General features: G+C 42.9%; 1 protein-coding gene across 1 annotated transcript in view; it reads right to left on the bottom strand.

Annotated features, from left to right (window-relative positions):
* Nhlrc2 (NHL repeat containing 2) overlaps positions 1-14,899 on the bottom strand; it is a 49,429-nt gene that overhangs the window by 12,327 nt on the left and 22,203 nt on the right. The window contains exons 4-5 of the mRNA XM_075974502.1: positions 13,778-13,899; positions 11,679-11,808 (exon numbers count right to left, since the gene is read on the bottom strand). Of these exons, the coding sequence (XP_075830617.1) occupies positions 11,679-11,808; positions 13,778-13,899 (252 nt within the window). The remainder of the gene's footprint in view (positions 1-11,678; positions 11,809-13,777; positions 13,900-14,899) is intronic.

Raw genomic sequence — 14,899 nt, 5'->3', positions numbered from 1 at the left:
CTCTAGTTCATTCCCTTAGTAGACAGGCACTCACTGAACCTGGAGCTTGCTATGGCTGACTACTGGGAAGCCCAAAGTATCCTCCTGTCTCAGTCTCCCAGTGCTGGAACTATAGGGACATGCCTCAGTGGCCGGGCTTTTATGTGGGTGCTGCAGACGAGTTCAGATCCTCACACCACATGGCAGCCTTGGCTTATCAGACCAAGAGGACAACACATTATAGTACAGCTGCTGACTGCACTGCTTTCTCCATTCTACTTCTAGACACTGAATGATGTAACACTTATTAGAAAGGAACAAAGTTCTACTTCTCAGATTAATTCAGTTAACCCATTTAATTTAACTAGGAGGTATTTTGAAATAACAGACATTTTAACTAAAGAAGTCTGGTAACACATTATCTTATAGAAAGTTATTTTATTTGTAATCTCTTTAAGTTCAAGTATTTTGTGATGAGAAGGGTATTTCTTCCTTAATTAGTAAAAATTTTTAAGCATCTTTTAGTTTAGTAACAACAAAGACAACCCACAATAATGATGGTTCTCAAATAATTACAGATGCTACAATGCCAAGTGCTTCCCCCAAACTCATTATGGTTTTCTCTATTAGAAAGCCTAACTCCAGAAGAGCGACTATGCACGGAGAGGAAAGCAGGTCAGGCCAGCGGCTAGTAAAGGAAGGAACTGAACTCTGGGCCCAAGCCAGGCTGAGCTCTGATGTGCTGATGTCCTCTGTTCTTAGCTGCTACGATAGAAAGTATCTCAGTTTACCTCCTTCACACAGTCACGCCTGCAGATGCAAGTGTACGAACAGGCACACTATTGTCCGTGTATTATGGGGCTCAGTCTCTGCTTTATCACGTTAAAACCAGATCAAAGATGTGCACAACTAATGTTTTACACACCACACTGCTCCTTCAGTTATTCTAGGTCTACTACTCTCTGGGACTACTAAAATGACTGTCATCTAAGCTAATAAAATATTTCATTATTTCAGATATGATGACATTCGGATGAAAAGTGCCTACAGGCAACAGTACTCAAATGTCAGTCATGACCATTATTCCATGCACTGGCTCTTACCTCTACAGCATGCTGCATTAGGCAAGCACTATTGCGTCTACAAGGCCACACGTCCTGGAGTCCGACACAATGTCTCCCACAGAGAGAGTCAAAAGTTTGACTGCTGCTGTCCCCCAACAGACGACACCCGACAAAGCACTGAGTTTACAACTGCTCACTTGTGCTAAAGCCGGCACAAATCTACGACTATAAGCTCATCACATCAATCAATGACAATGAGTTCATGCTCCTGATTAGATAGTGGCATTATTAACTAAGGAAATGAACAACAAAATACAATAAAAGCTTCAGTAAGAAATACAAATAAAAGGCAGAAATGAATAATACTTTACATAATCAGTAATGTTCCCCACTCACGATACTCCACAGCCTGTATTTATCCAGTAACATATTAGACTAACACACAAAGAACTGTAGACAGTTATAGTCTGAAGCCCTCCTAATTCTCTTAATGGATCTAAATTATGCACCTCGAGTTGTGACAGCCTCTGAAACAAGCATTGCTCCCATGGCTGAGGAGCCAAACAGTTCAAATTTGAATACTGGCTGAAGTTTCTGCGATGCTATGACTGCCCATCTCAAAAGATGACCTGAACGATGAGCAGAGGCTCTGGAAGTTAAGTACCACCACAGGACCGCACATGCTGGGCACCGCACATCTGCTCAGCTTCTACACAGGACCGCACATGCTGGGCACCACACATCTGCTCAGCTCCTACACAGGACCGCACATGCTGGGCACCGCACATCTGCTCAGCTTCTACACAGGACCGCACATGCTGGGCACCACACATCTGCTCAGCTCCTACACAGGACCGCACATGCTGGGCACCACACATCTGCTCAGCTCCTACACAGGACAGCACATGCTGGGCTCCGCACATCTGCTCAGCTCCTACACAGGACCGCACATGCTGGGCACCGCACATCTGCTCAGCTCCTACACAGGACCGCACATGCTGGGCACCGCACATCTGCTCAGCTCCTACACAGGACCGCACATGCTGGGCACCACACATCTGCTCAGCTCCTACACAGGACCGCACATGCTGGGCACCACACATCTGCTCAGTTCCTACACCAACTTTGTTCCTCTTCCCTCCTCCTAGGACTTTCACCTTCAGCCCTTAGCATGGAACTCAACTCAACTCAAGACTTCTTTCTTGCTTCCCTACCCAACACAGCTTGTTCGTGAGTGAGTGAATTCGTGGCGAGCACGCAGGCATGCACATGTGCACACACATCTGACCTATTACCCTGCATCACTGTTTCCTGTGGTGCTTGTCACCATCCTATGTGCAGCTTGCTTGCTGCTCTCCTCCATCCAGCACTTCACAGAGGGAAGAAGCTTTGCTTCATTCAGCTTCACTACCAACAACTAAAACAGTGGCTTCCCATAGCAGATTCTCGGCAAACACTTACTGAGTAAGTAACCTTTCCCCTGGTCAACAGCAGAAAAATGTTCTCATTTTTCCAGAAGCCCTGAAGTTATCCTAATGAAGGCTGATCTTTCTAATACTGCTAATAATTTGTCTCTAATTAAACAAGTCTGCTATCAATGCAAACCTGTGCTGCTTCCTCCAAGATCAGCACACTGAAGGGGATGAAATCTCAGTCTAAAGCCAGCTTTACACAGAGACAGACATTACCTTGTATGGTAACCAAGGCCAGGCCGGAGCAGTCACAGAATGAATCCTTATTTTATTATAAATCACTTCTATTTCTTTTTTAAATGTTAAAGACATGTAAGTCTAGCTGAATTACACACAAAGTGATTTCACTTTGCTTTTTTTTTTTCCAGATAATTTACAATGGAGCTAGGCTTAGTGTCTCACAGGGCTGAGACTTCTCAAGCTATAGATGAAAATACAGTCTCTCAGTACCTTTTAATGGTTCTAGTTTTAAAAACCCTGAGGAAACTAAGATCCACAGATAACCCATTTAATTTGATAAAGAATACTTTCAAAAGAATTGATAGCAACCATCACAGTTAATGAAGAAAACTCTATGAACACATCCTTGCCAACAGAAATGAGATAAACAAGAGTCTTTTCATTACCTCTATATAATATCAGATGAAGGCCTAGCGTGCAAAACAAAAGGAAAAATGCAAATATTTTCAGTGGAACTGCAAGTATCAGCAGGTGACAGGATTAGAACTGTAAGTGAGTTCAGCAAGGTCAGGGATGCGCTCAGAGAATAAACTACCTGCACACTGTCGGTGCGTGATTGTAACGGGGCCAACAACACTGCACAAGTATGCACGTGCCCTCTTCACCAACCACCATTACAGGACCACCATGAACAACTTGGCTTCCCATCTTGCTTCTTGGGTTGTGAGCCCTGACGTCACCCTCCTTGATACTTTTTCTCACAGGCCACACAATTCACTAGCACATTCTGTTGGCTCTTCATTTAAAATGGATGAGGAATTGGATCAGTTTGAGCCTAAGGCACCATAGGGGCACTCTGCTCACACCTAACACTGGCCCTGCCTCTCTCGCTGGGTATGTGGAGCAAACTTGTAATCCCAGCACTCAAGAAGCCAAGGCAGGAAAATCACAGGGTTCGGGACACAGTCAATTCTAGGCCAGACTGTGCCACACAAGCAACACTCTGCCCAAACAAACCAAAAGAGAAACATGGCGCAGGAGAGATGAAACGTTAGGATGGGTGAGTCAGGCAAAGTTTACTTTCAACTTCGGAGTCTCTCGACTAAAGCCTACAAAGGAGCTTTGCAAAGGAGCGCTCTGCTGGAGCACACCTGCCTGAAGGATCAATGCCGTCTCCGCAGTCTGGGTCTCTAACTAGGGTAGGTCAGCTCAGGTGGTTCACTACACACGAAAGGTCAAAGTGTGTCTGTCAGAAAGTTTGGGAACTGTCTGTTCTTGGCCTGCACACTGGTTTCCTTTACAAGTTCAAACAGTGAGGTAGACACAAATGTACAGGCTGTCAGCTTATGGTCTGGTCTTTTGGAGTTTCTGAGAAACACCAATCGGTGAGGGGATAAAAATAACCATGAGGATGCATTCTGGCACAGGCGCTGAGCTTGGGGAATCCTTCTGTCATCATCTTCCTTTATGAAGGAACTGAAACTCAGAGAGGTTAAGTAATGCTTTAAAAACTTGCACAGCCAGATCCGGAGCTTGAGTTCATTGGCGATTTACCTCGTTGGTGCTGGCAGAAGAAAGAAAGCATTTTGGACGGGAACTTGTGTTCTGTCTCTTTGCTGGCATCTTTCCCTCTGGCCTGTGGACATTCCAGCCCCTCTATCTAGAGGAGTTTTTATGCACGAGATGCTCAGCTTTACCTGCAGGTTTTTACTCCACGATGTGAAGCTAGTTGACCCCTTCTAATGTCTAAAGCCTTTTTAAAAACATTAATTATCAACAAAGATTACTAAAACAGTTTAAAAAATAGGAATAGAGTCAATAAAAGAAATTTGAAAAAATAAATCCAAAGTCCAGTTTTGAAAAATCTGCCTTATTTTAAGCTACTGTGCCCAGCATCCTCCTGCTGGCCTTGTAGAATCTGTAGTATAAACAGATCTGTCTCCACAGTTCTGAAGCCTCCGGGTAAAAAGCAAAGTGGAGGACTTCTGCCAGCCACAAGCACGGTGGAGTCATGAAGGAGGAAGGAGCAGCAGCGCACACCTCTTTCCCCAGCTGGGCTAATGGTCTTCCCAAGACTGCGCAGCAGCGAGGACAGCCAAGTCCAGAGCCAATCCAGAAGACTGCTCTGGGGATGCAAGCGTACAGAGAGCACAGCCAAGTCCAGAGCCAATCCAGAAGACTGCTCTGGGGATGCAAGCGTACAGAGAGCACAGCCAAGTCCAGAGCCAATCCAGAAGACTGCTCTGGGGATGCAAGCGTATGGAGAGCACCATACGTGGCTCCGTGTCGTGGGATGACAGAACACAACACGGAGGGTAAAGAACGCCATCAATAGGACCCACAGGTCGCTAGACCCCCACTTCCCACACTGGCACCACCCAACAGCCCACCCAGAGGACCTGGGCGCTCCAGGGCAAGCAGTAATCTCAGCTATAATAAAACCTGGCCAAGCACAGCTTCCGTCCAAACGTAGTTCCCCATGATGACACAAGCACTATTTATCGCAGCCTTTATAGTTCTAGTCAAATATGACAGGAGACAAACATGAAAGCCAGAAGAGGAGGAAGAGGAGGCACAAAAACAATGAATTAAATTCACAAGAGTTGTTCTGAGACTCGGACTTAAAAGTCTTCAAAGGACTGGAAGAGGGAGCCAGCGGTCCTGAAGGATGGGAGTTTTCTGTAGAACCAACAGCAGAGCAAACTGTTTCTCTTTAATGCATGGAACTAGAAATGAAGAACTCTTCAAAACAGGGCCATCAGCTGACACGCAGTCCTGCAGACAGGCAGTCCTGTAGACAGGCAGTCCTGCAGACAGACAAGCAAAGTCACCTAAACAAGGAGAAAGGAAGGGAAGGTACAAAGGCTCTGGGACAGAGAGCCGAGGCATCTGACCTGAGCAGCTGCATGTCTACCAAGTCAGAAAGGAACACAAAGTGAGGATGTGCAGAGATAGCAGGATTCCTAGAAAAGAATCAAGGGCACCAAACTACTGAAAAGGAAGGCATCACACCACAGCAGTCCAGGTGGGCTAACTCAGGATTAACAGCCAACCTGCTGAAAACCAAAAGCGGAGGCCTCAAAACAGAGAAAACACACACCTTATAAACAAAAGACCAAGTGCAAAAAGTAGAGCAAACTGCTCAGCAACTATGCAAGCTCAGCCCACACTTACCTGTGAAGTAGAACTACCTTCTGAAATGAAGGCTAACCATTTTCTCAGCTCAGAAACACACAAGAAATCAGCACAACTGTGTTAAGAGAAATTTAAGCAAAGTCCTACAGGCAGAGGAAAGAGCTTTAAGCACACACTTGGGACTGAAGAAAACAGCCACTTTGGAAAACAACAGCAATCTATTTCACTTCTAGGCATCTACCCAAGAGAAGCAAATGCATCATGACCACAAACAATAGGAACCACAAATGTTGGTGAACGGGTTAGTGTATTACAGCTCCCAGCAACCAGAGCCACCAAAGGGCCTGTGAGGAGCCACGCACTGCACTGCTTCTCAACAACAAACAGCAAACCAGAGCAGGCAAGACCTTGGCAGTGTTAGCTCAGTGGAGAAGCAGACACAGAGCACTGTATTGAGGGAGCACGGACCACTGCTGCCAGTGGCTAGACTGGGCGTGGTGACGTGGGGAGACTGAGCAAATGGTATGAGAGAACTTTTCTGGGATGATGCAGCACCCCTTATCTTGACTGTGGTCATAGTGACATGAGCATACACATTTATCAGAAATCACAGTTTTACATAGTAAGAACAAAATTTGCATTTGTAAATTTTACCTCATTAACCTGAAATGAGATAATTTAAGAATCTTCTCATAGAGGAGCTTCCTCCTACAGGAGCCAGGAACTAACCCTGGACAATGCAGTGGGAGACTTTGGAGCACTTGGTCCTAAACGGGAAATCTTTCTGAAAGCCTCCCTTTGGCTCCAGGGATCTCTGTATAAGAGGAAGTGGAAAGCTTTTAAGGACTAGAGGGGTGGAAGCCTCCAAGGAAGGAGGCTCCTCCAGACACAACAGGACAGATGGACAGATGAATTCAGAGAAAATGGCAGCACAGGGCCCATATTAGTTCAAGATAGATGGGGTCCCAGCACTAAGATGGGAAAATGGATATGGAATGCCCACCGCTAAGCAGGACGCTATCTGCAACTGAAGCTTGCTTGCTAAAGAAAACAGTTTTCTCCAATGGAGTCTTACTGGGTATACAAACCACACTTTAGGATGGGCCCCAGGCCTAGCAGTAGGTAATCAAGACAAACAAACTCAACCATTCTTTTGTAGACTTTTTATGCCTCGTTTTGCTTTGTTTGGAACTGTTTTCTTTTGGTCTTTGCTTGAATACTATGGTTTCTGATTTTTGTGGAGGTTTTGTGTGTGTATGTGTGGTGTGGGTTTCTTGTGGTTTGTTAACCTGTTTGTTTTTTAAAGAAAGAAGAAGAAAGGAGGTAAAGTTGGATGATGGGGAAGACTAGGAGGAGTTGGGATGATGAGGAAGACTAGGAGGAGTTGGGATGATGGGGAGGACTAGGAGGAGTTGGGATAATGGGGAGGACTAGGAGGAGTTGGGATGATGGGAAGGACTAGGAGGAGTTGGGATGATGGGGAGGACTAGGAGGAGTTGGGATGATGAGGAAGACTAAGAGGAGTTGGGATGATGAGGAAGACTAAGAGGAGTTGGGATGATGGGGAGGACTAGGAGGAGTTGGGATGATGAGGAAGACTAAGAGGAGTTGGGATGATGGGGAGGACTAGGAGGAGTTGGGATGATGAGGAAGACTAGGAGGAGTTGGGATGATGGGGAGGACTAGGAGGAGTTGGGATGATGGGGAGGACTAGGAGGAGTTGGGATGATGGGGAGGACTAGGAGGAGTTGGGATGATGGGGAGGACTAGGAGGAGTTGGGATGATGGGGAGGACTAGGAGGAGTTGGGATGATGGGGAGGACTAGGAGGAGTTGGGATGATGGGGAGGACTAGGAGGAGTTGGGATGATGGGGAGGACTAGGAGGAGTTGGGATGATGGGGAGGACTAGGAGGAGTTGGGATGATGAGGAAGACTAGGAGGAGTTGGGATGATGGGGAGGACTAGGAGGAGTTGGGATGATGGGGAGGATTAGGAGTCAGGACAGGGGAAAGAATGATTAGAGCATATTGTATGTCAAATTTTTTTCAATAAAATCACGGTATATAAAAAGAATCTTCTGTCAAATTTTAGGTATAAAGATACAGCTGTTTTTCAAAATAAAAAGTGCACTGGCCACAATGCATAAAATGTATCCCTTTAAACATGCCTGCATCATTGGATTATATTTAAAACAAAAAATTTACTGGTATTTCATAGAACATTAATGAATGTCATGTGATATATCTCAGTATGTAAAGGCCAAATTACATTTTGTCTACAGACCATCAGCTGAGCACACTTGGACTGGATTCTAACCATTATAGGCGAGGGAAGAACAGCTGGGTTTGTATCTAGAAACGCTGATCAGAGTCAGAGGTGGCTGGTGGACTCAAGCACACTGTCCTTTCTATAAAGGCTTCTGAACCCGGGACCATGGGAAGCGCTCAGCATTGGCAGGTTCTGACCTACAGGAAACCCACCCCATGTGGTCTGGCACCAGTTGAATCATAGTAAACAGTTGCTAAAAGATGAGTCCATCACAGACATCAGCATCACACAGAGAATTAGGTCGTAGTAATGTGCTAAGATCAAATTCACTTTTGTAAAATTCACTTTGTTAATTATTTCTACTTGTTTGTAGCAGTTGTATAATTAGGTCAAATGTACAGGCACTATTCAAAAATACACACATTTACAAATTACATATATATTTAGAATTAGCAGGCATTTAAAGTCTATTTCTTAATGTCTCCTTGAGGTATGCTGTTTACCAGCTGAGATTCTTGGTCAAGTACAAATTCAACTGTATCTGTCTTTGTTACTTTTCATTCTTTTTTCTTACCTCTTTTTTCTTTACTGTTTTACTTTTAATTAGATACATCACACAGAGAAATAAATGTAATACCGAAAGTTTAAGTAACTAATCCGATAGGCACTGCAAGTGAAACCTGAGGAGAGCATCATGTGAAGACCCCAAGCACCCTCTACGGTCACATGTCCACTATTCTTTCTGGAAGTCAGTAGTGTAGAAATTGGTCTTTTCATTCCCTTCTCTTTAAATTTATATCTGTGCGGGTGTATCTCCACGGCTTCATGCGTCTTAACTTCCTCAGACCCCTGCCACTTGTCCATGATGCTGGGTAGTTGTGTTCCATGCATGTGCACCACACACAATCCACTGTTTAAAGATGTTACAAGCTAACCCATTTCTCATGTTTTCTTTCTGGTAATTCTGTCTTCTCACATTCATAAATTACATAAAATATAAGGAAACTATAAATTTTTTAAAACATTAGAAAGAACTTAAGAAGAAGCATTTTCTGGAGTGGATGATGCTCTCAAGTGTCTTAAGGGATCAGACACTCAAGTGTGAGCATATGGAGTCATTCTCATTCAAACGACCACAAAATGTGTTCAGAACTAAGTTAAAGGCAGAGCTATGAGCTGAGCTAAAGCAGAACTCAAAACTAGGGTTAATAAATGCATATCTCAAATGGCATGTCACTTGACTTAGAACCTAACAGAATACCTGTCAACAGAGTTAGAATTTTTCTTAGGGAGAAGATGAGTGTATTTTTAATACAAAGATACACAACCAGCAACACCACACTACAAGGTACAACTGAAAAGCTTTTAGCCTGGATAAAACTCAAAATACTCCTTGGCCATTATGTAATTTTTCTTAGTTAAGTGCACTGTGATTTTAAGCGATGAAATTCTGGTAGACATGATATAAGTTGCACATTTCTGGTTCTTTGCCCATCTGTGTCTATACCCTTCCCATAGACAGCCTCACAGAAGTAAAGTATACATCCCTGTCCTCCAACTTGGAACTAGCTTGTATGCCTTGTGCTTCTGTTTTACTCTTAGATGCCCTGGAGCTAGAGTTACAGGTGGTTGTGAACACCAACGTGAGTGAGTGCACAGGTCCTTCAGAAGGGCAGCAAGCAGCACTCTTAACGTATGACAAATCTCAATTCCCAGGCCTTGTTCTAGTAACAGTAGGCAAGTACTCTATATGCTGTGAATATGTTTTATTTCCATTGGTTCATAAAGAAGCTACTTTGGTCTATGGCAGGGCAGAATATAGCAAGGCAGGAAATCCAAGCAGAGATAGCGGAGGAAAGAAGGTGGAGTCAGGCAGACGCCATGTAGCTGCTGAAGGAGAAGGAGGCCAGAACCTTTCTGGTGGGTCACAGCCTCGTGGCGATACACAGATGAATAGAAATGGGTTAATTTAAGATATAAGAGCTAGGTAGGAATACGCTTAAGCTGTTGGCCAAGCAGTGCTGTAGTTAATATAGTTTCTGTGTGGTTATTTGGGTCTGGGTGGTGGATAAATGAAGGTGAATTCTGTTTACAAAGTAGATAGAATATGAGCAAAATCTTATGTATGTTGTAGTTTGTCTTCTTAGGTTGTTTACCTTCTGTTAAAATCAAACATGCTACATAGACCACACAAACCAGATGTAGACTCAAGACACAGCTTGAGAGAAGCCCAGGTCAGCTCAGGCTTAGGTGACTCATTTGCAACACTATTTGTGCGGAAGAAATAAGGAATTAGGTTTGACGAGTCTTCTTAACATAGCATCATTGTGTTAATTACTAACAGATACAGAAGACATAAAGTAGCAAATACGAACAACACTATTTAAATACTGGCTATTAATTTTACATATAAAGCATAGACTTTTCCCTCTCTTGAGAGATGGTACTAGCATGGCAAAGCAAGGCAAGTATCCGCAACACAAAGTCATTCAAATAAGCAAATATGATCACATGAACCACTTAGTTTCAAATTCTAGTTCCAATATATTCTACTTTCTCTACGTTTGATCTTAGGCATGTAGCTAACAGCCATCCCAGCACTGCTGAGGATCAATGACAAGAATCCTGGCATTTCTGCTATTGATATGATATTGATGTATTGACATGGGTAACACAGACCACACAAACAGCATGGCTCGTTTATTATCAGCATCTGCCTAACTCATTAGGGAATATTTTTATTACTCAAAAGATCTATCTTATTTCAATACTTGGGTTTTTTTTTAATGAAAAAGGTAAGTTAGCTTCCTCTTTGATATCTCAGTTTCTTTTTCAACTAAAGTAAACAAAGATATTGTTAAGGAATATGGCACTCACGGATAATCTTTGTAGTTCCTGAAACCACAATTCCATCAATTTAAAAATATTTAGACCTACAACAGTTAAAGATGCAGATAAGATGAGAATCTTTAAATTAGAATTTATTGTGTACTGAGCCGATCCAAGAGTGAGTCAGCTAATCGTTTTTGGTAAAGTATAATATGCTACATAGAACAGGTCATTCTTCTTTGTGGGGGGTTCAAAACAGGGTTTCCCTGTATCTTAGGAGCCTGTCCTAGAACTTCCTCTGTAGACCAGGTTGGCCTTGAACTCACAGAGATCCTTCTGCCTTTGCCTCCCAAGTGCTGGGATTAAAGGTATGCACGACCACCACCGTGCAGAACGCGCATTACTATGGCTGCCTCTGTTTTACACCATCAGTAAGTTCCAAATCACAATACAAATGTATAAAAGAAGCTACATGATTAACCCAAATGATCATTTCAAGAATATTTTTAATTAAAAAAGTTAGAAAATAATTTTTTTGTCTCAAGACAGGGTTTCTCTGTACAGCCCTGGCTGTCCTAGAACTCTATAGACCAGGTTGGCCTTGAACTCAAGAGATCCACCTGTCTCTGATTCCTTAGTGCTGGGATTAAAGGTGTGTGCCACCCCTGCATAACAGAAAAGAATTTTGTAAATATCAGATCTTATTTTTATTAGCAGACGTTCCTGGCATCAGCGGCTAAGCTCTCGTACCTGAGGTTCCGACCACGACATCCCAAGGGGAGCTGATGGGCTGCTTCTCTCCTTTCTCTCCCCCCTCTGTATCTGTCCCTTGAATGCCAATGCCAGCTACAGTGCTCACCTTCTCAGCGTCTAGGTCGATCTATAAAAAATTCAGTAAGCCTTTATTCAATACATGTTAGTTTGCTTTCAATACGTGAATAATTCTAATAGAACACACAAAATATTCGAAACACAATGTTTTAAAGAGTAATCACAGCAGACTTGTCACTTACATATACACAATTATCCCTCCCATTTCCTAGTAATAGAAGGGAATGAAGTCCCAACATGCTACCTCATGGATGAACTGTACAACATCATGCAAGACTGAAGAGGAAACCATCCCTCACAGAATTCTACTGTGTGAGAGGTCAGGAAGGGCCTATCGAGAGACAGAAAGTTGATCCTAGCGCTGGGTATGGCGATTATCTTTGTGTGACAATTCTTAATTGGGAGCTGAAAAATTCTAAAACAGCTTAAAGTTATGACTACAAAACCTGTTAAACTGATTACAAACTAGTGAGTTCTAATTTACTTGGGTGGTCTTTTTGATGTTTGCATAATAAAGTCATTAAGACAATCACGAGCACAGGACACTGAGGCTTTTCGGGGTCCCATGCAGAAAAGCATATCAAAATGGCTATCTATGGTTTGCTTGTGTGAGGGAATGGCAAGGGAAGTGTGAAGAGGCAACATAATGTGTAAATTGGCCAGGCGGCAGTGGTGCATGCCTTTAACCTGAGCATTAGGAAGGCAAAGGCAGGCAGATCTCTGAGTTCCAGGCCAGCCTGGTCTACAGAGTGAGTTCCAGGACAGCCAGGGTTCTTACACAGAGAAACCTTGTCTCAAAAAGCCAAAACAAAGAAACAACAACAAAAACAACACCCAAACAACCCTATAGGTTAATCAAGAAATTGTTCTAGACAAACGAGCGATGTTTGTGTGAGAGACTGTAAGAGGGTAATGAACTTAGAAGACATCTGCAAACGAGGTCTTCAAATTAAAATGCAGTAACTATTACTTTTCCTGTCTTCGCAGACACTGTCCTGTCGCACAGAATGTACGGACTTTAGGAAATCCACCATTTTTGTGATTATACTACTTCAATAAACAAGCATTTGAATAGCATCTCGTGCAGTACTTGGAAATCACCAAGCTGTGAAGCAGGGGAATGGGCACAGCTAACTAAGGACAAGCACTTCTGCCGTGCTGACTCGTCCTCTCACCACTTCCCAGAATGACCAGACAGCTATGACAGAACCATAGGATAACTCCGCAATTACTCAGAAGAGCTCAGTAATTAAAACTGCATCATTTTCCTGCAACCTTTGCACAATGATATTAACAAAGAGCTGTCTAAAAAGGGAATGTAATAAATAATAGATATTCCCCTAACTATATCAATAATATATTAGCATATTCAAATGTCTAGAAAGAGTTTCCTAGACTTAAAAACTCCACTTTAGTTCTTTAAGTCACAATGTATATTTATAAAAATAAATACATACAAAATGTTTCACTAAATGTATGTATAATTTGTTAATAACAAATATCTACTGAACATTTTAATAGGCCAAATCCTACTCAGTAGCAAAGAAAATGCATTGCTTTTATCAAGATATACCTCACAGTGGATATTATTATACAGTCTGGGTAAATACTTGCTAATCAACAACGACCCTGGACACCTGATCAACATCAGAGTTTCTTGACTGGAACTATTAAAATTTTAACTTAAAATTGAAAATTACCTCTGAAAAAGCATGGGATAAAACTGGGCTCGCTGAACATAGCGGACAATGAGGACTGCTGAGAAGTCAAGAACAATGGCACTGGGTTTTGATCCTACTGCATGTACTAGCTGTGTGGGAGCCTAGGCTGTTTGGATGTTCACCTAACTAGACCTGGAAGGAGGTGGGAGGTCCTTGGACTCCCCACAGGGCAGGGAACCCTGACTGCTCTTCTGGCTGATGAAAGAGGGGGAGTTGATTGGGGGAGGGGGAGGGAAATGTGAGGCGGTGATGGGGAGGAGACAGAGATCGTTAATAAATAAATAAATTGAAAATTACCTTTCTTATAAGGTGGTTTTCAGTGTCGGCCACATAGATGGCATTATTCACGATAGCTACACCCTGTGGAGAATTAAAAGATGACTCTGAAAACATTCCGTCTTTTCTTCCAGGATTAGGTCCTAAAAGACAAGATAGTTGTGAGACCATTTTTTTTTCACAATAAAAAGCAACTTCTAAGTAACATCCTCCAAATAAATAATTTAAAAAACTGCATTTAATGCTGGAATTTTTAAAAACAAATAACATAGCATTTCAGTATTTCTGTCTAAAAATTAAGAAATGGGGCTGGAGAGATGATTTAGCAGTTAAGAGTGCTGGCTGCTCTTCCAGAGGACTGGACTCAACGACCAGCACCCACATGGAAGCTCACAGCTAGCTAACTAGTCTCCTCCCGCCTTAGAGGGCACTGCACACACAGTGCACAGGCATATGTGTAGGCAAAACATTACACACATAGAAAAATGAAGATGTTTGCTACTTCCCTCTATTTCTCTGTATGTCTATTCTGGGTAGAATATAGCAGAAGGAAATAATTTTAAAAGCATTTTAAATACCTGCTACCTAGACTAGAAAGATAAAAATAACTAACCTAATCAGTAGTCAAAAAAAGGATTAAAAAAGATTTATTTTACACGTGTATGTTTGCCTGCACATATGTATAAGCACATGTGTGTGCCTGGTACCCACAGAGATCAGAGGAGGACATCAGATCTCCTGGAACTGGAATTACAGATGGTTGTGAATTGCTATGTGGATGTGGGAATGGAAACCAGGCCCTCTGCAAGAACAAGTGCTCTTAACCACTGGGTCATCTCTCCAGCCCCCAAAGGAATGATCTTTTAAAAACAATTTGGACAATAGACTCCTTTGGCAATAAAACACTCCTTCCCTAGAGAAATCTTCGCCCTCAAAACTGCTGTAAACAGTACCATAGCTCGAGAGCCACCAGTCTTCCCGAGTCAAGAAGCCCAGGGGGACACTCCTTCCTTCCCTGCTTCCCTCTCCTAAAGTCATGCAACGTTCTCAGGTTTTGGAATACCATGACTCCAAGGAGGGACAGTCTGACACGGCAATACACAACTGCTGCTTCCCAAAGTCTATAGGTCAGTAGCCACTTCT

Source organism: Microtus pennsylvanicus, chromosome 5, assembly GCF_037038515.1.
Source record: "Microtus pennsylvanicus isolate mMicPen1 chromosome 5, mMicPen1.hap1, whole genome shotgun sequence".
NCBI lineage: Eukaryota > Metazoa > Chordata > Mammalia > Rodentia > Cricetidae > Microtus > Microtus pennsylvanicus.
This window is presented reverse-complemented; position numbering and strand designations above follow the sequence as displayed.